At 37.2% G+C, this 23296-nt stretch overlaps 1 protein-coding gene across 2 annotated transcripts in view; it reads right to left on the reverse strand.

Moving 5' to 3' along the window:
• Positions 1–3144: 3144 nt before the first annotated feature.
• pde2a (phosphodiesterase 2A) overlaps positions 3145–23296 on the reverse strand; it is a 186444-nt gene continuing 166292 nt past the window's right edge. For both annotated transcript variants that reach the window (XM_023351166.1, XM_005803374.3), the window contains exons 14-31: positions 22033–22144; positions 21065–21104; positions 20505–20568; positions 20170–20251; positions 17443–17617; positions 16262–16374; positions 14146–14223; positions 13935–14057; positions 13759–13829; positions 12818–12940; positions 12644–12731; positions 12191–12238; positions 11832–11906; positions 11642–11741; positions 9892–10004; positions 9163–9201; positions 8938–9044; positions 3145–7886 (exon numbers count right to left, since the gene is read on the reverse strand). In XM_023351166.1, coding sequence (XP_023206934.1) covers positions 7652–7886; positions 8938–9044; positions 9163–9201; positions 9892–10004; positions 11642–11741; positions 11832–11906; positions 12191–12238; positions 12644–12731; positions 12818–12940; positions 13759–13829; positions 13935–14057; positions 14146–14223; positions 16262–16374; positions 17443–17617; positions 20170–20251; positions 20505–20568; positions 21065–21104; positions 22033–22144 — 1786 coding nt within the window. In that variant the 3' untranslated portion in view covers positions 3145–7651. The remainder of the gene's footprint in view (positions 7887–8937; positions 9045–9162; positions 9202–9891; positions 10005–11641; positions 11742–11831; positions 11907–12190; positions 12239–12643; positions 12732–12817; positions 12941–13758; positions 13830–13934; positions 14058–14145; positions 14224–16261; positions 16375–17442; positions 17618–20169; positions 20252–20504; positions 20569–21064; positions 21105–22032; positions 22145–23296) is intronic.

The following is a 23296-nucleotide window of genomic DNA, read 5'->3' on the forward strand; positions in this document are numbered from 1 at the left end:
CAGTTCTCCCTGCGCACAGATCACGCTCCCCAGATAACGCGAGAACTTCAGATAGGAGTTTAAACATTTTAGCTTTTCTTGCATTTTTTTATTGTCTTGTCACCAGGTTACTTTATCGAAGATTAAGTTCTTTATCTCTTTGGACCACATATTCGAAGAACCGCTCAAAAAAAGACAAGAGGCTACTACATTACATATCTTGACAAATAAACTTCAGACCTATGTGTACCTAAATTTAAAACAGTGACGACTTTTTCAGTTTTAATTCAATCTAGCATTTTTCCACACAAGGTATATATTGGGTTTTTTTAATGAAAAATTGATGATTTTTCACCAATTATAAGAACAGAACCAAAACACAAACCAAGCAGTTGCCTTGTCCAATGTCGGTCCAGTAGGGCCGGTATCCTGCATGTTTTAGTTATCTCCCTGGTTTAACGCACCTGCATCAAATGATGGCTCGTTAGAAGGGCTAAAAAGAATATTGACATGCTGAAAAGGTTGTGACTACCACCAGGGAGAGAACGAAAACACGCAGGATGCAGGACCTCGAGGAGCGACTTTGGGCACCACTGCTAGAACTTCACACCAGGAGGAAGTTTTTTGTTTTTTTTTACTAAAGTCATACTGAAGTGTCCTTTGTTTTGTTTTTCAGTTTATTGTTGTGTTCTGTTTTTTGCGCATTTATTTCTGTTAGAATTTAAACATTTTAGCTTTTCTTGCATTGTTGTCAGGTCTCTACCCCTTGGTTTGAAGTTACTTTTTGTCTAGTTCAGCTTCCTTTGTGTTAATTATTCACCTTTCCTCGGCCTTCCTCTTTGCTCTCTTCCACTGCAGATCTCCGGATTAACTCAAAATGAGTTCTCCATTCTTTCCTGTGCATTGGCTTCCATTGTTCTTTGCTGATTCCTCCCGTTACTCTGTCCTCTGTTTTCTGTATTATCATTCAATCCTTCACCACACTCATTCCAAATTCATGACTGCATTTTGGTTTTACTCACAGAAAATGTGTTTTTTTATCTACTTTATGTCAACTTTACTGCTGCAGTAAGTAGACCTTTTTATGAAATATTTCTATGGAATACTGAAATTTATTAATACGCATTTAGAAAGCGTGAAAGGCTTTTAAAACATGAAATACATGAATCGAGCAGAAAATTATGACCCCCGAATGGTTGATGATTCCCCATTTAAAACAGATTGCAATGCACTCTGTATTATGGATCCGATCCCTATCTATCAGGTCCAGCATTAACTTCTTCAGCAATTTAAACTGCCGATGTTTGTCTGCTCATTCAGACCAAACTGGCAGGTCTTCACTTCCCATGGATATCAGGGAGCCATGCCCATCCATAACCCTGTTGCCAGTTTATTACTGTTCCTTCCTTAGATCACTTTTGATAGATATTGATCATGCAGACTGAAAACACCCAATAAGAGCTGGAGTGATGATCTTGCTCTGGAACAGCAATCCCAAATTTGCCCCTTGTCATTTTTTCCTGCTTCTACAGTTTTAAATGACTAAAATTTACCTCCTGTCCAATGTATCAAACCCATCAACAAGTAAAACGATGAAGAGATCATCAGTGCTCATTATGCTTTTCTGGTGCAAACAAGTTTATGCTACTCCTCAACAGTTCCTCAATAAGATTCGGATCTGGGGGATTTCTTTGTTATGCATTTAGTTATAACGTTTACCTTGTGCTTCATCATGCTGGAAGAATACTGTTCATTACTGTTAGTCCTTAATCTTTGGGCAAAGCTCCTCTTGGAAGATGTTTTATTCATGGGACTGATTTTATGCAAAATTGTGAATCCACTTTCTTAGGACACAAGTTCCTTCACTGTCTTCTCCTTAATTTTACATTTCAGAAACCATTTGAAAGGGTTTTAATCCAAGAAAATAACAATTTTGGTCTAATCATGCTACTTACTGCAGAATGTCACTCTGTACTTGATGTTTTTCTTGGAGAGAAGTGGCTCATTTGCTAACCCTCCTTAACACCAGCAGCAGCAGCAGCTTTAAAGAGTCTCTAGCTTACTGTGCTTGCAGAAACACTCAAGCCTACCTGCCGCCATTCCTAAACAAGTTCTACTCTGGTGGTAGCACACTAATTCCTAAATTGTATTATTATAGAATGTAAATCATTTTTCTCAGAGTAACTGAACCTCTCTATGTAAAGTTCTTGAGTCAATAAACGGTTTTCTTTTTGTGCACAATCTTACCATAATTAGCTCGCTTACCTGTGATGCTCTTTCAGTGCAAAGTGCTGATGGCAATATGTGTCCTTGGAGATTACAAGAGATTGTTCTCACATCTACCACTTCACTTAAACTTCAGCTTTTGCTTGTTTCTGCTATATGAAAATGTACAATGGATAATCACTACTCACAATGACTCAATAAGTCATACCATGGGTACAAAGCAGATAAAAATACAATTTAAAAAGGCTTTGAAAACCCCAACGAGAGTAAAAAATACTTGACACAAACAGACTAAGCAACAAATTAACCATTTTTTCAAGTTTAGCTACCTAATAGCCTAAGTTATTAAAGTACCTAGCAAATACCAGCCATAAAACACAGCTCCTTTAATGCTGCAGATGTTTACTTCCTGTCTTTTCATTATTTTTTCCATTGCGCTATATTTTCTCCCCTGGATAGTGGCTACCTTCTGAGTTACATGTTATATTGTATGTATCAGTTTTCTCCTGACTGATACATTTGATCAATGAGATCCTTCTGACAGTCTGACATCTAAAGTAAATGTGCCTAATTCTTTTATAATATTTAGATTTTTGTGTCTTATTACCCTCCACCAGAAAAAAGGGGAGAGTTCAGTTATTTTTTCTATCCTGTGTTGTACAAGATATGGATTAAGTTAAAGGTAGAAATAGGTCTAAAGTTATTTGTCTTGGTCTTACTTTTATAGAACTAAACCATGGAATTTTAACAGAGGTGTGGAAATGTTTTCTATTCTCACATGGACATTAATGTAATAGTGCAACATGATCCAACTGGATCCACAAATATGCCTTTGCAATGACTAGTGTCATCAGCATGCAACTTCAGGCACCCATGTAGACTTTATGGTAGAGTTATGTTGTGAAGCATTTCTGTACAAACACACATCAACCACCAAAGCACCTTTCACTAGATTTATTTCAAGAAAGAAAGACAGGAAAAAAAATTAAAACAAACCAAAATGTTATAAGTTTTCTTTCTTCTTGAAAAGAACCAGATCAACAGTACTCAGAGCCCACCAAACAAATCTTTAAAGATGACCAAATTCACCTCTCAGCTTAAGCACTATTTATACAAGTAGTGTGAATTTTTATTTGTGGTAAAATATTTTTTATATCTTAAGTACACATATATCTTTCTCTAAACTTCAGCTTAGATTTTGGGGCTTAGGGTTTCTTAAAAATGGCTTTGACAAACTTAAAAAAAAAAAAAAAATCAGGTAGCAAACACTATAAATACATTACAGAATTAAAATGCAGTACTTCCCATTGTAATGATGACAGTCAAAACATTTGAGTTTTTAAACTTTGTAATTTACAGCAAATATATATATATATCTATATGTATATATAGATATATATATTTGTATTCTTGCCACTTTTAGCAAATACATCACAGGTGATCATTACAATGTTATCGCATCACAGGTTTAAGTCCCGCTGTTCCTGCTGTGATGAGAGGAAATACAGAAGATTGGCTTTATGCTCCCTGGACAAGCTGACATGATGAAGCGCAGTTACCAACAGCCTTCTGACATCAAGCTATTCCTAAAGCCACGTCTGGCTTTCATCTTGCAGCTGGGCCAGGAAGTGGAAAGTGTTTGCTTGGCACATTTAGCCCTGACTCTCTAAGACAAACATTAACAGACAAACACAGACTCATAGAAAACTGTCAAAGGTCTGAACTCTGAAAAGCATTTATAGCGGGAAAAAAAAGTCCCATTTCATTTACTTTTTTCATGGAAACAATGTGATTTAACATTTAAAAAGCCTTTGGCAACTCAGACCTAAAGCAATAATATAACAAAAGGCATAGGTATTTAGCAAATTCTATTTACGTACATGAGTATCTATGCATTGTCACAGAAACAGAGGCTTCATATTGCACATAAAAAAGCAAGGACATATGAAGCAAATTATAGGACAAATGAGGAAAATGATAGACCAAGAAGCGACTTTTTAACACACCGTGATGCCTTTTTAAAGTAAGTTTACAAAGCAAAGGAAGGCAGATTCAACCCCTTCATCCAACACTGTTCAGGTATATCCAAGGAAACCAAAATGTTTCCTATAAATACCCTTTGTGGGATTCTTCATATAGAAAGAAAAATCTCATATTTCAATCTGATAATTTTGTTGACATTTACTGGACTTTCACTCTTATGCAAAATAAGAAAACCCCCAGTAACTAGAATCCCTTAGAAAAAGCATTCATACCTGTTGAACCTTTTCACATTTAATCACGTAACAAATACAGACCAAATTGGATTTTAATGGGATTTCGTGTGATATAGCAACACAAAGTAGCGCAAAACTATAAAGTGAAAGTGAAGTGATAATTTTTTTTCCACAATTAATCTAAAAAAATGCAAAATGCATTTGTGTTTAACCCTGATATCCTTAAATAAACCCCGGTACAAATAATAACCCCCAGAATTAATCTATTTAGTAATTTGAGTTGTGTTCAATTTAAGTTCAACATAAATCCAGCTGTTCTGTAAAGGCTCGAGAGGTTTGTAAGAGAATATTAATGAAAAAGCAGCATCATTACAGCCAAGGAACACAGCAGAAAAAAGTCTGTGACCAAACTTAAAAATTGCTTTTCAATCTGACTGAATGACATAGTGGACACATAAAAAGACTTTGTGTTGGTCTATCACATAAAATCCATTAAAATACATTGACGTTTGGTCTTATCTATTTGTCCATCCACTCATTTAAGAGTTCATACATAGCACACTAACACACGACCCTGCACTTTATAAGCTGTCCTGTCCTAACTCTGAAGCATATTCCTGTCATTGTAGTTAATGTGAAAGTAAGTTTGACATGTTGTGACACTAAGCCCCATTTCTCTGAAGTTTTAGGTTTTGTTTAATGATGCACAAAACTGGAAAACACACCCTATTTGATGTTTTCTATCATGGCTACATCTCTTGTTGATTCTTTTTTTTCTTATGTTGTTTCTTACGTAACAATGCTTTCATGTACGATGCACAGACAGGCAGGAATAGAAAAGAAGTGAAAAGATGCAACGTTTGAGGTCTTTAAACAAGTGTTTTACAAAATATACATGTTCTCAGTCAACACAGTGTCCATAGGAATATTCAACAATCATACTAAACAGACTTTTTATTCCACTTTTATATATTAAAAGCTCTAATAAAGGCAGCAAAGATACGCAATAAGGCAGATCCATAGGACACACTCAGTGACACACTCTACTTAACACACTCTACTGCACAGTTACACCAACGAATGAGATGGATTGTTTAAAGGGCTTCTCTTTTTTGTCTTGAAATGGTTAATTAAAGGAAAAAAAATACAAAAATGCAAAAGGGGTAATTAAATAATTTAGATTATGAAAAAAACAGTGCTGTAGTAAATATTTGTCCCAGATGTTTTTCTGTTTTTGCATTTTCTTTTTGAAATTAAATGTTCCAGAGCATCAAATAACCTTTAATATCAGACAAAGACAGTCAGAATAAATACAAACAACAGTCTTCAAATTATAATTTCACTTATTGGAGAAAAATCTATCCAAACTAATCTGGTGCTGCGTGAAAACCTAATCTAGCCCCTCCCTTGTTAATTTATGAATTATCTGTGACTTAACCGATTTTTTCGTTCATTTTCATCAAGTACAACCTCATTATTGTCAGACCTTTAGAATCAGAAAATAAAGTGAATATAATCTGTATGACAACATAAAGTAGGCTTAAAAAAGCAACATATTATACTCCAACCAAAAAAAATTTAAGAACAGATGGGAAAATATAATTAACAAGCATCAATCTGGGAAGGGTTCCAAATATATTTGTGAGGGTATGGGACTCCTGTAGGCAGCAATAAGAGCTGCTATCCCCAAATGGAGAAGAAAAACAAAACAAGATCAGTGGTTAAACCTTCCTGGAAGAGATTGGTTTATCCTAATTAATGCAGAAGCATAATGATGGCTCATCCAGGATGTAAAAAAAGGAACCCGGAACAACATTTAAAGCACTCTATCTGCCTCAGTTAAAATCAGTGTTCATGACTGAAATATAAGAAACACAATGGACAAAAATGGCATCTTGTATTTCAGCCTGAGGACCTCAACAAGTTTCTGTCATTAAATTCAACTCTGTAACATAAAATAAGGCTGCAGTCACCAATTTCTGATATTTATCTTTAGCTCACTTGGCACCAGCAAGTTCACCTTTTACTGACTCAAAAAAGAAACAAAGGCAAGGTTTTGAAGTGGCCTAGTCCAGTCCTGCACTCAAAGTTCCTATATATGCGGTGGCATGACCTTAAACAGGCAAATCATCGCACAAAACTCTCCAATGTGGCTAAATTAAAACAATTCAGAAAATAATAGTGGGACAAAATTTCTCCACAACATTGTAAAAAACTCATTGCTTGTCATTGCAGTGACTGATGGCATCTGTTGAAGCCAGTCGTTAGATGCAGGGTGCAAGCACTTTTTTTTTTTTTTTTTTTTACATAGGTCAAAGTTAGTTTGGATTTAATTATTGAGATAAAGAAAATAAATAGTGATTTCATACTTTAGGCTACCTTTGTCTGATATCAAATTCTGTTTGATGATCTAAAACATTTTTAATGCAACAAAAAGCACAAACAATAAAAGGGGGTAAATACTTGTGACTAATGTTCACAAAATGCATGTGTTCATTTATATATATTTTTTAATTTATGGCCTCTGTTGTTGTTGATGGGTGATTGTCAAAAATGTCCCTTAAACGCCACTAAAACAGAGAAGGAGAGTTTATATGTTGAAATGAATGAACAAGAACAAAAAGAGGTCATGATTCTCCTAAACATACTCTGACGAGGTGGATACAAAATCTGCTATGATTGTGTAAAAATAGAATGCTTTAATTTCCTACGAATGGGGAAAATGATCACAGATTGGTTTATAACTGGTAAGGTGTCCGTCCATGCATTCCTAAGCAGCAGGTGGGATCTGTGGCAACGGAAATGAACACACGCTGTAACAGAAAGTAGAGCACTTCATCTCATTGTTACATGTTGGAGTCTTTGCCACAACTACCAATGCTTCCACCTTGTTTGTGCGAATATGTGTCGATTTGTTTTATTTTTACAATCTTAAGAAGGATCAGTACTGTACGAATGAACGTGTGACATGTAGAAAGATACTCGTCATCTTTTACGCTCCTCGACTGGTTGACACAAGCGACATCAAGCATCGAATCAGCGACTCAGACGAATCGGTTCAGAACATCCGTCTGATTCAGTTTCCAGCCTGCAAGGCCCACTAAAGCACACCAGCTGGTTGACATCAGAGAGATCAGCCTGTCTTTGGCCTCTAGAAATGTATTCTTCGCTTCTTATTGGACCACAAGAAAACTTCCGGATTAACACGCTGTTGGAGGCCCCGCTGTTTGTCACTGGCCCTGACCTCCCTCTGTGTCATCGAGACAGCCATTCAGGCAGTGGTCGTCGCTCCCAAAAGCACCCTGCGACTGAAGCAGCTCGTACTCCTGGTCCAGGAAGTCCAGGCTGTTGTTGCTGGGCAACCCACGGATGGTGAACTTATGGGAGACTTTGGTCCACTGCTCGCGATTTGCTGCCACCCGCTCGTACAGCTCAGTGGCCCCAGGGAACAGTTCGGACAGTAATCTGTGTGCGGGAGGAGACAAAACTTTTTATTTACATCTAAGCTGTGATCTGTGCATAAGAGCACTTAGATTCATGCACCAGGTGAAACACTGACCAATGAAAAAAAAAAAAAAAAAACTCATTGTCATAGTTCATCACAGAAATAGAAATGATTGATAGCCTAAAATCTGATCTTAATTCATTCTATTTGTGAGCAAAGTTAGAGGAATTAAACATCTAATGTGTTCCCCCTTATTGTTTAGTACTTATTTCAATCTGTAGGAACAATGTTTGTTTATCTTATTTCAAATAGAACACAATTAAAGCTTGTTCAACTCATGAGTTTTAGTCCAAAACAAAAGAATTTGGAAAAAAAAAAGCTACAAATGTTACTATGATGTTGGAAGTTAAGTGTGTTTATAAATCAAGGCAAATTTTACCTGTAAATGTAAAACTTTTCTGAGCATGCAGGGAAGTTTTTGAAAAAACAAATGTTAGTGTGGTGCATACGACAATTTTCTGGGTGGAACCTCAAACTTAACCTTTTGATGTGTCTGCATTGAAACCTGCTGACTTTGAAGAATAGTAAACTCTTAAATCTTCTCTTTTTATTAAAGAATTTATTGCAAAATTACACAAAAAAGAGAAGAAAATCCCTTAATTTTGTATTTTCAGGTGAAAAGCTACATCAGCTCATTTACAGGAGGCGTGTTCTTTAATTTTCCTCAACAGTAATGCAGTAACATTAACATTTTTACCCCTAATTTGATCCGTTTTCCTTCCTCTGGTCTCTTGTGTGAAATATGTGACTTAGCTGCTAAAAGCTTCCGTATTTTTCACAAGCCAGTCATGAAATGTGAAGAGCACTGAAAACAGCTTTTGGAAAAGAAATGTGGATTATAAGTAAATAAAAACAAATTAATAAAAAAAAATCTAAAACTCAGCAAGTAGCTTTAGATGTTTTTAAACAATTTCTGTCAGCAAAATCCAAAGCAAAAATTTCTCCAGAAATTGACCACGAGATGATGTAAGGTAGAGTAAAGTGTCTTGAGGGAGCCAGTTTTGTACACACTTGTAGATGGGCATGGCGATATGCTCCATGAAGCTGATCTGTAGTTCTGGGATATACGCTTTCTCTCTGTCCATCATCTCACTTGGTCTGTTCCCCATGGCTTTCTCCTGTACATACGCAATGAGCACCAGTACACTGATATGAGTAATGAGCTCAATAATCTTGATAAGGACTCAAAGTTCAGCCACATGCTGCAGCAGAAAGCATTTAGCTGCTGAGACATACCAGATCTCCTTGAGAGAAGAACTCTTTGTAAATCAGCTCCTGTGGACAGACAGAGGCATACAAATATCACTGCACACATGGTTTCATGTTTCCAGAACGGTGACAGTAATAAAATTCAGTCTGGATTTGTGTCAAGGGTTTAAAAATGCAAATATGAAATCATGTACTTGTATTATAGCTTAAAAGTGGTCAAATGCATGTTGAATACATGCTTGATGATATTCTTTTACACCAGGCTGCTGTCCCACAAGCTTGATTTTATTTATTTATTTTTCATTTTGCCAATACAAACACCTGCTGTTCCCCTTTATTACAAGTGATGACTGTGCCCACTGCGACTGAAACAAGCCAGATATTGTACAGTAATCTCTGCTGAAGAAAAGAGGTGCATGTTTTTTTTGTTTCGGGATCAAGGATTACTCTGCATCTGATTTAGACATTAGGTGTTTGGAGATTGAGGTTAGGATTTAGGGCAAGGTTTTGGTATTTGTAAAAGGGGGCAGGTCAAGATTAAAAACCTAATCCAAAAAATGCAATGTGATTGCACAGAAAAGCGTATAATGGAGTTTAAAGGTTATTTACATTTGTGTATGTCTCCAAAAATTTGCTGTTCAGTCATTGGTTTGTGAAAAACTTTATAATCGTACTAATAAGAAACAATAAAATGTCTACAGAAGTTCTGTGTAGTGGGATGTACAGTATAGTCACTAGTGTAGGCTATGAACTGACTGCAATCTTGCGTGTTGTTTTCCAATCCTTGGTTTGGTCTGACAGATCACAGGAAGTCATCAGCAGGCACAGCAGCAAGGAGTGATGGGTGCGACTCTTTGTATTGTATCCATCTAAAAGACACACAGACTCAATTCAATGATATCACATCAATTCAGTTCGACATCCTAAACACCATATTTTAGAGCCAAAAATCTTTGAAGCTCTAATCATCATCCCTTCAATTGTTTTACAAGGGAGATAATTCACTTTAAAAACTCACTTTTCTGATTTAGTGGCCTTTCTAATAGCAGAAAGGTACTATGATTTAGGAATGATGATTTGTTGTTTGAAACAATGTTGCCTTGGAACAAATTTTCTACCGGCTTTATTAGTGCAGCGTAGTTAAACCCTCAGGAGTAAAACACGGACTAATTATGTGTAGACTCTCAGCTCCTTCTGTTTACTGCTGTTTTGTTTTACAGAACCACTTCATGATTTTCTAATATGTTCTGATGACACAGATATAAAGAGAAGTTTAAGTAGTGCTAGAACCAGGGCAGAAATCATTGCATCTACCTAAATTCTTCAAGAATTGCTTGTTTTTTTAAAAATAATTTTTGTCACAATGGTCATTTACCACTGCTGTGGATTACAAAAAGTCACAGAGGACTTTTCCACCCTTGGGTAGAGTTCTGGTTTGTTAAATATTCAAGTTATTGAAGTAAGACAATATTTCTCCTGATTTCCTCCCCATCTGTTGACAATTCGCCACATAAATTTTCACATTATAAACTCACACTTGAGCTTTTTTTGCTACTTTTTGTGTTTGTGTTCTGCATTATCAGTACATAAAAACATCAATATTTGGCAACTGGCAAGTTCATTATTTAATGACAAACAAATACATATTTTAGCCGCTGATTCTCAAACTTGTGAGAATCCAAAGACCAATTCTATGCAATTTGTTTCATCTGTTTCTGTCTAAAATTCACAGACTCTGCAGTGCAGAGGAATTTCTCACTCATTTAGAGGTTTTGTGTATCCTTGAATCCTTTTAGCAGCTTAAGCTGAATTCACTGCAGAGGCATCCACTCAGGATAACTCATAATTGGTTGCATTCAGGCGTAACTAACCTCTGGCCCAGACGTTACACCCAATTAAGTCACACGGGAGTGTAAGCAATTGTGGACGATTATTAAGAATGCCGAGGCTGAATGCTGCAAGCTTCACCATAAATCTTTAGAATATTAGTTAGTTATTATAAAACCTCAAACAGAACCTTATTTTTTATCCAATACTGCAGCATCTAGCAAAAGCATCTAAACCTTGAACATTTCCACCACATATTTCATTGTTGTGCTCCTTGGTCTTCATAATGTTGTCCACTAATGTTCTGCCTTCATAGAACAAATGGATTTATACTGAGATTAAATTACACACAGACTGACTCTATTTACTGTCTTTTTACTAATTAGTTGACTTTTGAACTCATTTGGTTGCACTGGATTTTATTTAGGGATATTAGGAGTAAAAGGAGCTGAATATATATTTTTTATAATTTCTTTTCTTCCACTTCACAATTTTGCACTACTATATGTTGGATTATCAAATAATATTCTGATGAAATACAGTAGTTTTTTTTTCTTCCTTTTGACGTGACAGCAAAATGTACCCTTTAAATTGTTGCATAGCTACTGTCCAATAAGTGTCCGATATTGCTATTTTTAGAACGTTCTGATCAAAGTGTCTGCTAACTACTGACACATACCATCAGCCATCCTCTGCAAGTCCTTGAAAATTCGAAGGTGATGAGCTAGGTCTGTAGCCAGAATTATGTCTCTCATCAGATCCAGCATCCTCTGGTAATCCTAGAAATATAGAAATAACACCATAAATTTGCAGAAAAATTCAAAAACGTTTAGAGAGCCACTGAAATTGATGCCAATGTTGTATTTCACCTTCCTGGAGAATTTCTCAAAGATGTTGCAGCCTTGTGTATTGAGAATAGCAATTGCCTGGGCAAAGTGGTGTCTCTGTCACAGCAAACAGAGTATGAAGAAAGCAGTTGTAATATTGCTGAGTCATGTTTCGCAGGCAAAAGGCAAAACAAATTTTGATGGATCTGATTTTCTTCCTTCAAAACAATAAATCTTTTTTTATTCTGGCCACTAGATGTCGCAGTGGCACACAATATTAGCAAGTCGAAGGCAATTTATTCAAAATAAAGTAAAACGAAAAAAAATACAGATTTGCGTTTCAGATTGTAGATATAAAGAAAGTGAGGATTTAAAAAAAGAAATTTCCCAAATTGAGTCACCTCCATTACAGATCCCTCAGAGCTGTAGAGAGCAGCAAGGACTGATTGCTGAAAGTCAAACAGAGACAAAAATGAGACAGAGTCCCTTCAGCAGCATCCACAAACAGGGAAAACTACATCAACGGGCAAACAGCAACACTGTTTTCTTTGAAACGGCTTGTATTAGCTGTGCTTGGAAACTAAAAAGCACACAGGGATGCTGATAGATTGTTGATTTAAAGTATGCCCTTTGTTGTTGTTTCTGCCTGTGTGTTTGAGTAATTTAGCACTGCAGGGCTATGTATGATTAAAGTGAACCAGAGCAAAAGGTTGCTCATCGCAGAGACATCTTAGCATCACACCGGGTGTTTTTAATCCCGTCACACACTCTGGCTGATTATTTTGCATTATTGTACCTATTCAATATCACTTCCATATAAAAAAAGAAATAGAGATTTTAGTGGATATTCTCACCGAGGCCACTTGGAAAGAATTGTTGGTGCCGCGATGGTCCAGATCATGACACATACAGGAAACAAAGAGAGCTAAAATCTCTATATCCCTGCATAAAAACAGGAAAGGTAGAATCATTTTCATTTCAACACAGCAAACATTTAATTATTAAGTATTTAGGAGATGGGTGCTCACTCGAGGTAGTTGGACAACCCTAGGTTTTTGTAGAGCAGGTAGCAGAAGTGTGAGACAGAGAAGGCATGCATCCAGTTGTGGTATGGAGGATCCCTATAGCCTTTCTTCACCATCAGACAGAACCTGTCACCAAGGCAGCGGTTTAATTATACTTGCCATCACATCATGTGACACTGGGACATGTGCTATAAAAAGGGCCACATCATTTCCTCACTTATTTTTTTATTTGCAGCATGTAATTTGGTTTTGAACATCATGACCTGGTTTGATAAGTGCACCTCTTTCCTTGAGCTGAAAGAGCAGAAGGGGAATTAATAAAAATGTGGCTATATTACAGCTCAGCTGCAGTGCTGATTATGTAGCACCAGAGGCTCTTTATCACAGCTTATGTGAAAACTGAAGTTTGATATAAATCTCAGTGACTTTACTCTCAAGGGATAAAAATCTTGTTTCCATATTTTTTTGGTTTTCAGTCTGATCTTTAAACATAACTTTTGGGCATTGCCTGCATACCATAACAAGCTACAATTAAAAAATGGCTAAATGGTTCAAGCTATGTTTCACTAAATGTAACATCTATCTCACCTATTGACATGAAATGCTATTAACTTTTTACCTTTACTGATACACTGAAAGAATATGCTTAATTTTATCCTTTGTGTAATTAGAATAAATAAATATGGCTGCTACTTTTAGTAGAAACATAAGGGATCTAAATGCACATTAATTGTAGTGTCAGGTATGGGCTGTAACTATAAATTGATGCTTTGTATTTGAAGCCAGTTGCTGTTCACTTGTATTTTTAGCTTATTGTACTCAAAACTGGGTTAATACAGTCATTTTTGAAGAATGTGGAGAGAAACATAATCAAAGAAGGCTGGTTACTGAAGAAAAAAGCCACACTCTCATATGCAGAACTTGGAATGATGCAAGTGTCTAACCTGGCGAGAGTGTGCAGGTCAATCTTGTACGTGTTGATGAAACCCATATCTTCAAACATGCTGAGGACGCCCTGCAGACACACACACAAGGAGCAGAAAATATTACTCATTCTTCTGGTTTGTCTTCTGATTGTCATTTTTTCTTTCACCCCACACCCTCTTCCTCTTTTTCTCACATGAGGCGTCGTGTCGTCAGGAAGGGAACGGGGAGTGTAGGTGAACTCGGCAAAACACGGATGAATCTCCTTCACGGGTTCGATTCCAGTCACAAGCAGCTTAGTCACCTCCTCCTCTGACACCTGCAGCACGTGCAAGCAGCATTTTACAAAATGGGGAACATTATCTGAGGAACACAATGCCCAGTGTCGTGGGTAAATGCGAGGTTACCTTCATGTGGTACATCATCATTTCATTGGCAAGCGTGTTCCTGAACTGAGCTTCATGTACTTTCTTGTAGAGCAGAGACTAAAGAACATATGAATCACAAACAAAAATAACAATGTTGGTTTCTCATTACAGAGAAAAATCATCTTTGTAAATAAATAATCCTCATTATGGTGTTGCTTTAATTCCTTTTTACTTTCCTATGATATAAAATACAGCTGAACATAACTGATTAAAACTCACATATCAGTACTGGATAGCCCGTTAAAGTACAGGCATTGGTTAACATTGTATTTGGCAATCTTCAAATGATTAATAAGTGTCATTGAAAGCCATTGTTTTCCCAATTGCTTCTCTTTATAGTTTGCAGATATTCCATTGAATACCTGCAGTTACTGAAAGGTCACATTCCACAAGTGCTGATTAATAACACAGTGAATCGGAAATGTTGAATAAAATATTTCTGAGATGTAATTTGATTGTAATAAGGATCTATTTTTTTCTCTTTCTTCTAGCTCCACTCTGCTTTCTCATTTGTATTTTTTCCCTGTAGGACAGTGTTCTCGTCTTTTTATCCTCTAATCATTTCTTTCTTTGTTTCGTTCTTCTTGTTTGATCCAACGTTGACATTTTTCTCTTCTTTCTTTCTGTTCCCTTTTTTTTCTCTCTCTCTCCTTTCCTTTTGCTAATGTTGGACCTCCTGCCACAAAGAACTGACTACAGGAGACTGGTGTAGGGACTGTTTATCCCACCATGCAGTGAATTAACATACTTTCAGTTTCAACAGAAAGAGGAGTTTTACCATGTGAAAATCTAATATCTGGTTACAAAACTGAGCTGCTGAAGGAAGCACACCCACTTGAGAAACAGGTGCACACCTACTCTCATTGGCAGAGACAAGGCCTGTTTTTTACTCAGAAGCTCTAGATCCAAAAATGTGTAGGTGACTGTATTTTCCCAGCTGTATGAATGTACTTCTAGTGATTCAAGTTTTATTCATAATTCTGCAGAAGAAAGTGTGTAATTACAGGTTCCCCAAGATTATTGCTGATAGCCGACGCTGGGTGCTAGAGTCTGAAGACCATTTGAGAACTGAGAGATGCAGCTTCACCGAGTCTGGCCATCTGCCAGTCAAACACTACTGATGCAATGCTGACCAGAGCTAAATCCGGCCATGTTCAAGCTAACATGTGCTAGTCGACAACGCCCTGCAAGTTGTTGGTAAAACTAATTAAGCAACAATTCTTTAAAAAGGTTGCTGATTTCTAATTGAGTCAAAAGCTACCTATCTACATTTCTACATTGCTTCCTTATGTCTTTTTAGTTTAGTTCTACCCTTCTTTCTTTCCTTCTTTCTCTTGCTACCTTTCCTTTCTATCCTTACTTCCTGCTTTCTGTCCATCATTCTTTTATATTTATAGGGAAAGTAAAATGCATCTTTCTCCTGATTTCTAAATTACACTCTGAGAGTCTCCAAACAGGATATATCCCATGTTAACATAAAAGTGTTTTGGGTATTGGTGGAGCCATACAACACAGTCATATTTTTTTAACATCATTAATGAAATAAACATCATTGTTGCGAGGCTCAACCTTCTCTCCAGCAGAATGTTTGTTGATAGCTTTGAAGCTGTTGTACAAACTGTTTTTAAAGTGCACAGCAGAGCTCTGTCACTACCATTAGGCAAGATCTCTTTGAATTTCCTGCGAGACGTTCCTTCCCTCCACTCTGAATGAGCGCTTTGCTCCTGCTGAACTGATCTCATTTTCCAAGGCAAGCTCAGTCTTTCTGACCACATTAGCAACAGCTCCAGCGCAAGTGGAGAGCGACTCCTAATAATGGATAACCAGTACATTTCTACTTTTTAACCCACTGTAAGGTCAGAAAAACAACCTATTTCATTTCTCAGGATGAATTAGTCATGAGGATGTTGCTCACTGTTCGTCCTGCTGAATTCATTTTCTCTGTGCTACCATTTCTTTCTGAAAGAATTGATTTACTTCGTATATTTAAAAAAAAAAATTCTCTAAGAGATTCATTTTAGTCTATTCACCGCAAAGACATTCGCAAGGCTAAAACAAGATTTGAAGGTGACTGTGAGTGGGAGAAAAGTCTTACGTGGGCAATGCTGATTCCACAGTAGATGGAGAAAGCTGTGGCCAGATCTTCATCAAAGCGGTTGAACCATGGCCCGTTCATTTTATTCACCAACTCCGCTACACCAATCACCTCTAAGAGATGGAGAATTTCAGAAAGAGGAGGAAAGGAAAAGAAGAGATGGTGGGAGGAAAAGATTAGGTAAGAAAGACGAAGGCAAGGAACGTAGATGATGAACAAAAATGGGAAGATAAAGATGCAAGGATGAATAAAAATAATGAGGCAAAGAAGTGCAGAACAAAAGTGGAGTTGAGCAGCTCTGCTAACTCAGATTAATTTCACACTGTGGTTGATCCTAATTGCAAAGAAAAAGACCCAAATTTAAATCATACAGGTGAGCTCCAGACACTTTTCCATATAGAGACAAGCAGCACTGAATGCAAAGTTGCTCTGCCCAGAAATAGTTTAGGCAGCACCATCAACATGAAGCGGAGATTTCTGAAATAACTCCGTGAAGAGGGTTTAAAGTGCACTTTGAGCACTCTAGCATTTAGGCACAAGGATGTGATGTAACTGCTCTTTGTGCTATTCTGAACAATCACCTGGGTGAAAATGTAGTTTCACTTTTTCAGACAAAAGAGCAGCAGAGGGTAGTTAACTCAAAGCAACAGTGCAGGAAAAACACAAAATTTGCTATTGGAATACTATTCAATAGCTTTAGTTGCCATGGTAAATGACTGAATGGTACAAAGACATCATAAAGTAGCAAATATGGCTCTGCTTCTCTACAAAGTACTGAATAAGAAGAACGAGTTTTGTTTTTATGTCTTTTTTTTAGGTGAACACACATAAATGCCTCCATTCAGACCTCTTTTAATTACAATGCATAAAAAGCCACCTAAAACCCACATTGCCCACATTTCCTCCCCTTATTTATAATTTTTCTGCACCTTCAGCGCAGAAAAACAAAATGCATGACTTTCTTTGTAGCTAAAAATATCTATTATTTTATTAGTTCCTGTATTTCTATTTTCTTTTAGTAATTCCTTTATTTGAAAGCTTGAATTGTAACTATCTGCTATTAGATTTTAAAGCAGCTTCACTTCTTTTCCAGCAGTATTAATATATTACTGCTGGAGTGTTACTGAATTGTGTCCTTTTCACCTGCAGTAATGTATGGAAATGTGTCATTTCATCCTTACCGTTGTTTTCGTCTTTGATGGGGAAGCAGAGAATGTTGCGAGTCCTGAAGCCGGTGCTATCGTCCACGCCGCGGTAGAAGAGAGGGTGGGAGTAGGCATCCTTAATGTTTAAAATCTGACCGGTGGTTGCAACATGGCCTGCGATGCCTTGATCGGCTGGGATACGAAACTCATTCTGCATTCAGACACAAACACAGAGTTGTTTTCCTTACAAAAGACATTTATAAAATTTATAAAAATATCTGTGACAGTGAGTAAGCAGTTGACAAGCAGCTCAGTCTCCCAACTAGTGGGCTAAGTTTGTCACATGCCAACTTTCTAAAAAATGCAAAAAATGCCCCAGTTTCTTCGCTGCAAACACTGCTGAATTCTTCTGAGACAACTAGGCCAAAAGGAAGATGCTGGATAAGTCACTATGTGGAAAAATACATTTAAAAAAGTCGAATACACACAATGAGACAAGAGACAAATTATAGGATCATTCGATATCAAAGGGATGTTGTAAGGTGCTGGGCAACAATGTGCCCACACAACAGCTTCACTGCACATTAGCATTCACTATAACAGTCCCTGGAGCTTTACTAGAGGGTAAGATCATCATTCTTCCCAAAGCGACTGCCTAATTTAATGTTAAACTGGGTTAAAACCTGGTGTAATATATTATTCACATTAATTTTATACCCATTAAACTATTCAATGACCTCTCATGGTCTGTAGCTGCATGCATCATCCTGTCACTCCTGGAAATGCTTTAGTACTGTATAAAGTTTGTATTAATTTAATGTGATGTATTAAATGACATATTCCACCTAATATGACATATTGCTGAGTAGAATACCTTAATGTTTCTCAGCTTGTAGAGTTTAGCTTTGCCAGGAATAACACACCAACGTATCAGTTTCATAGCATGTGAGAGAACTGTTTTGAGCTTGCACCAAAGATTTGTGGTGCTTTGTTATCATGATGGCAGTCAAGCTTTTTTTCCTGAGTTGTATGTGTAGGAGCCTGAAAGCAGCAGTGGTGGCTTATCCATGACAAAGTGGTCTGCGTGTACCTGGTCAGATTGGCCATTTGAGAATTTGAACAAAGAGTGGGTGTGCAGACCTAACTCCAAAGTAATCCACTGGCGAGCCAAATAACATCAATACATGACTGTTAGTGCCCAATGTAGCCTAATTTATTCCAACACTTTTGGTGTTGCAGATGCGATGCAGGTAACACTGGGTGCAGCAATAATAATCTGCACACTTAACCAAAGTTTGGCCCCTTGCACATCAAGATTCATATTTGCTGCCCCTTTTACAGAGTAGGAGTCTCAGCTGGGAAGAAGTGCACACCTGTTCAAATTGTACATATCGACTGGATTGAGCTTAATTCAAAAAATGATTTTGGATTTTGTGTGCATGATGCTTCAGACAAACATAGGTGCACAGATGCTAAAACATTTGTTCTACAGTGCACTGCATTCTGTACTTAGAGAAATTAAAATACTGCGGGTGCTTCTCATCAGAAGGGCTGAAACTGATGGTGGAGGCGCAGAAACCTCCTATAATTTATTAGGAAATTCCATTTATTGTAAGGAAAGATCCTAGTACAGATGGGATACCTAGGCTGGTAGTATTTTAGTATAGTTTGGAAAGCAGGAAAAAAATGTTTTATTGTTAAATACTAAGGGTTCAGTAGCTTCATGGCTTTGTGCTGGAAAAAGGTTTTCAGCATTTGGCTGAAAAGTCTTGGAGGTCTAGGAGAACACTAGGCAGTTTCCAATTGAGTGAGAAGAAGGCTTTTGGGTACCTTAGCAGTACTTCATTTGGCTTGACTTCTATGACTGAACAGGAGCTCTGCAACAATGTTTTTTCAGTCTTTCTTTTTTAGATAATCTCTTAGGCATGATTGCCTGTTGCAAAGCAAGGCTTCAGCCAAACTCAGAAGTTGTAAAAATGGTCCCACTTTTAGCTCCAATAGACCTGTGTATGCTTAGGCCAGAGTTGACTGTAGCTGCTAGTTCCACAGGTCCGAGAGCTCCAAAGAAAACTTAATTCAATATATGTTGTATTTGGTTCCATCAGACAATTTGCTATGCATTGTAGATAAACATATCCACTTTGCTCTTATGTCTTCAAATGAACCTTTTCCAGACTTTAGCTCAAGGCCTGGAGCCATTTTCCATCTACACAGAAGAGGCTTTCTGTCTGCAACTAAGCAAGTCTTCCTGGTTCAGTCTTTTTCTAACTGAACTGTCATAAACTTTGACATCTAATATAAGAGCTAAGGACAGTGGGGTCTGAAATATTTTATTTGAAATTTCTCTGAGCATTGTACTGTCGGACCTCTAGGTAAACTTGATGATTCTACAAAGACTGGTTACTGTCTTTTCCACTAGTCTGCAGTCTTTTGTTGCTGCAGAATGACCGAGGCCAGATATTTGGACATTGCCCTCTAACATTTCTGAGTCTGAAGAATTACTTCTCTGTAATTGATGTTTTTGTATTGCACATCTCGAAAGCATCAAAACATTCTCCTTTTTAGAGGCGTTTATCCTGCATGATTAACACAGAGCATTTGATTGGCATTATTGAACTTTTTTTTACACACAGTAATGACAGTGGATAATTTCTGCTCTTCTGAGGTTATATTTATTTGATTTGAAGATAGATCATAAAGAAAATTTTGCAGTTTAATATGTATACCTACTTTTTACATTGAACATATTTTTGATTGCTTTACCTCTTCATCAGTAACAACACCTCCATCAAACACCTTCGCCACTAGTTCATGGCTATCCCGATCCAGCAGGAACACTGAACAGCTAGGAGAGCGGAGAGAGGCAAAATTAGAAAGGTGACAGGAAACAGAGCAAAGCTGATAACTTCACAGAGGTTTTTCTCATTCCACTTCAAGTCAATTTGCAACTTTAATCAAATCAGGCAAGCTGGTTGAGAACAAATAGCAGAAATAGCCGTTTGCAAATAGAGATAAAGAGATTTCCCATCTACAAAGGCATGCTCTCCCTTTCTAACATACATTAAAATGTCCTTGTTAGGATAAATCAGAGGGCTTACATCTCTGCATCGCTCAGGTTCCTGGCCTCCACAATTATTTCCTGTAGCAGCACTGACACATCATCTGAAGGAATCAGGGTGAGAGGAAGAGACAGAGAGAGGGAGGAATCCAAAAGAAAACAGAGAAAATTATAGCAGTACAATAGAGCCCAGGCAGACAGAAACAGAGATTACAACATGAGTACCTGGGGATCAACAGCACAAGCTGATAAGAGCTTTTGTAATCATGGGTTCAGTCCAGTGAGTGGCAATTTGCTCTAACACTGGATCAATTTTTGTTCTCGCAATCATGATAAATCAACAATGACATGTTCTGCTGTTGCTGCTGGCTGTTTTATAAGAATGGGAGTGTGAGGATGGCAGAGCCATCATTTTTAATGCCCTTTTAAGTTTATTATTATGATTCTGGACATTATCACCTTTATGGTCAGTAATATCTCATTCAATTATGCGCACGATTTAGTTTCAAAGGTGAGCATTTAAATATCTGCCAGCAAAGCAGATCTTCCCACAGTGTCTGTTCACTGGACATTCAGACAGAGACGGGGAAAGAGACGTACCCAAGTGTGTGAAGAGATTCTTGGCTACTTGCAGAAGTGCCTAAAAAGGGAAATGGTGGACAATAACAAGCTCATCAAAAAACAGCTTCAGAATGTAACGAACATTCCTTCATTATCATATAAATGCCATACTAATTATGAACCACTTGACTAATAATAGAAAATGCAATCTGAATGATTTTAAAACCGAGAATTGGGTGCACAAGTTTGAATTTATGAAAGATTTTCTCAGGCTGAAATTAGTGTGTGAGTACTCCCACTAATATGTGGAGAAATATCTCCCAGCAAGCTGCAGAAAATCAACACAGTTTTTATTACCTAGTTTTATGGTCAGACAAGTCAAAAGTTGAAATATTTGGCCACACTGAAAGATGAATGTTTGGTCAAGGTGAAGCTTTCAAACCAAACCACCTGGCAAACATGGAGGTTCTGGGGGTTTGCTTTATTAGCAGTGGTACTGGTGCACTGAGCAAAGTAATAGGGATAGTGAAGAAGGACTACCTTGAATTTTCCCCCTTTTAGCACAAATCAAACAGATGGAAGTAGCAGCTGGGGCACAGGTGGGTGCTCTAGCAGGACGATGATGTCAAACGCACACCAAAACCAGCTTTGGAATCAAAAAGCCAGAGTAAAACTAAGTTTCTACAATTTACTTTATTATTTCTAATGAGATGAGTGTTCAAATATCCATTAAGAATTATTATTAGTGGGGGCAAATGGATATATTAACTTATTTAGATTGGTTTAGAGAAAACCAACAGTACATTTGTACACCCAAATCTTCTTTTTGAAAGTCACTATATATACTTGTTGTATAATAACACCCACTTTAAAGATGGGGTAGTTCAAATCAACCATTAAAAGACCAGATTATTATGACTTTCATATTAATGATAAGAGCATGTAAACTTGTGAACTGCATATGTGTGTTTGAGTGTGTGTAGAGTGAGTGGGGAAATGTGAGATACCTGGCATTCCACTTTTAGTTTTTGTTCTTTCTGAAAGGCCAGAGTTGAAGTGAGGACTGTTGAGGTGTAGCAGAAACAGTGTTGGATGACATGTTCGTCTGCCTCTGCATGTCTGCAGAACACAAAGTTAAACAGTGAGATTTATACAACACTTAATCTCCTCTTAATGTATTATTCATATTGCAGTAAAAAGTCTCTAAGTGTTTTTTCTTTAGCTCTAGAACATTTTAATAAACATTGTTTTTACTATAGTTCTAAATCCTAAATGTTATATTTACTCATAGGGAGCAATAATAATTTGTTCTAATTAATAAATTCTAATCCACTGCATTAATTCTTGTTTTGTCCCTGCTTCGTCGTGTTTCGGGTCGCGGCACCTCATTTCAGAGAAATGCAAATTGCATCTGTACCTCTTCTGCGTTTCATTAACATCTCATAGAAGAAACAAAATATCCTAGGTGACAAATCAAGTATTGTTGTAAAATAAAAAGGCCTAAATTGCACATATAGAACTTACAGCTAATAAAAATGTTCCCCTACTGGATAATTTTGCTGAACAAATCCAAAAATGATTTTCTGCTTCTGCTTGGTGACATTTCTGTTCCAATCAGTCAAAAACTCATTAAGACAGCAATTGAGAAACGGACAACATAAAAGAACAAAGTCACAACAAAATGTTTTGAGTGGGAAAAAAACCAATAATGAAACCAGTTTTCCTGCAGGTTCGGAATCTTTCTAAACACCAAAACAATGACCTTAATGGTTTGTGTAATTGGCTGCAGTTATCTGTCACTTCCTATAGAGAGCAGTGGCAAGCTGTTATGGGCTCGAGGGTCTTTCCTGGTCCCAGATCAGACACACAAGGATCCTGTCAATGGAGACAGGAGCCTGCATCTGGGAAATCTCTGCCACTGACACCCAGGAGTTACACAGAGCTACACTGAGCCTGGAGGATTATTTTCTGTGGTAACAGCTAGTTATTTGCAGTCATGACATCGTCTAGTCACCATCCCCACAGGTTGAAAAGTAGCCAGTGGGAGTCTGTTTCTAAAAACTATAAAATACATGTATACTGCAGAAGAAGCACACAATACACAACAAATAGAAGATTTTGGTTATGAAATAGCGCTTTGTAACTCTGCAGTAAACCTGGCTGCCGTGTTGGAGAGAAAGATATTTTGAAATTCTTCCATATCTTGGAAACAAGCCTAACAAGCAACAGCTTTGGGCTTCCAAATAAGGATATTGTCTAATATATGAAAAA

This window comes from Xiphophorus maculatus, chromosome 18, assembly GCF_002775205.1.
Source record: "Xiphophorus maculatus strain JP 163 A chromosome 18, X_maculatus-5.0-male, whole genome shotgun sequence".
NCBI lineage: Eukaryota > Metazoa > Chordata > Actinopteri > Cyprinodontiformes > Poeciliidae > Xiphophorus > Xiphophorus maculatus.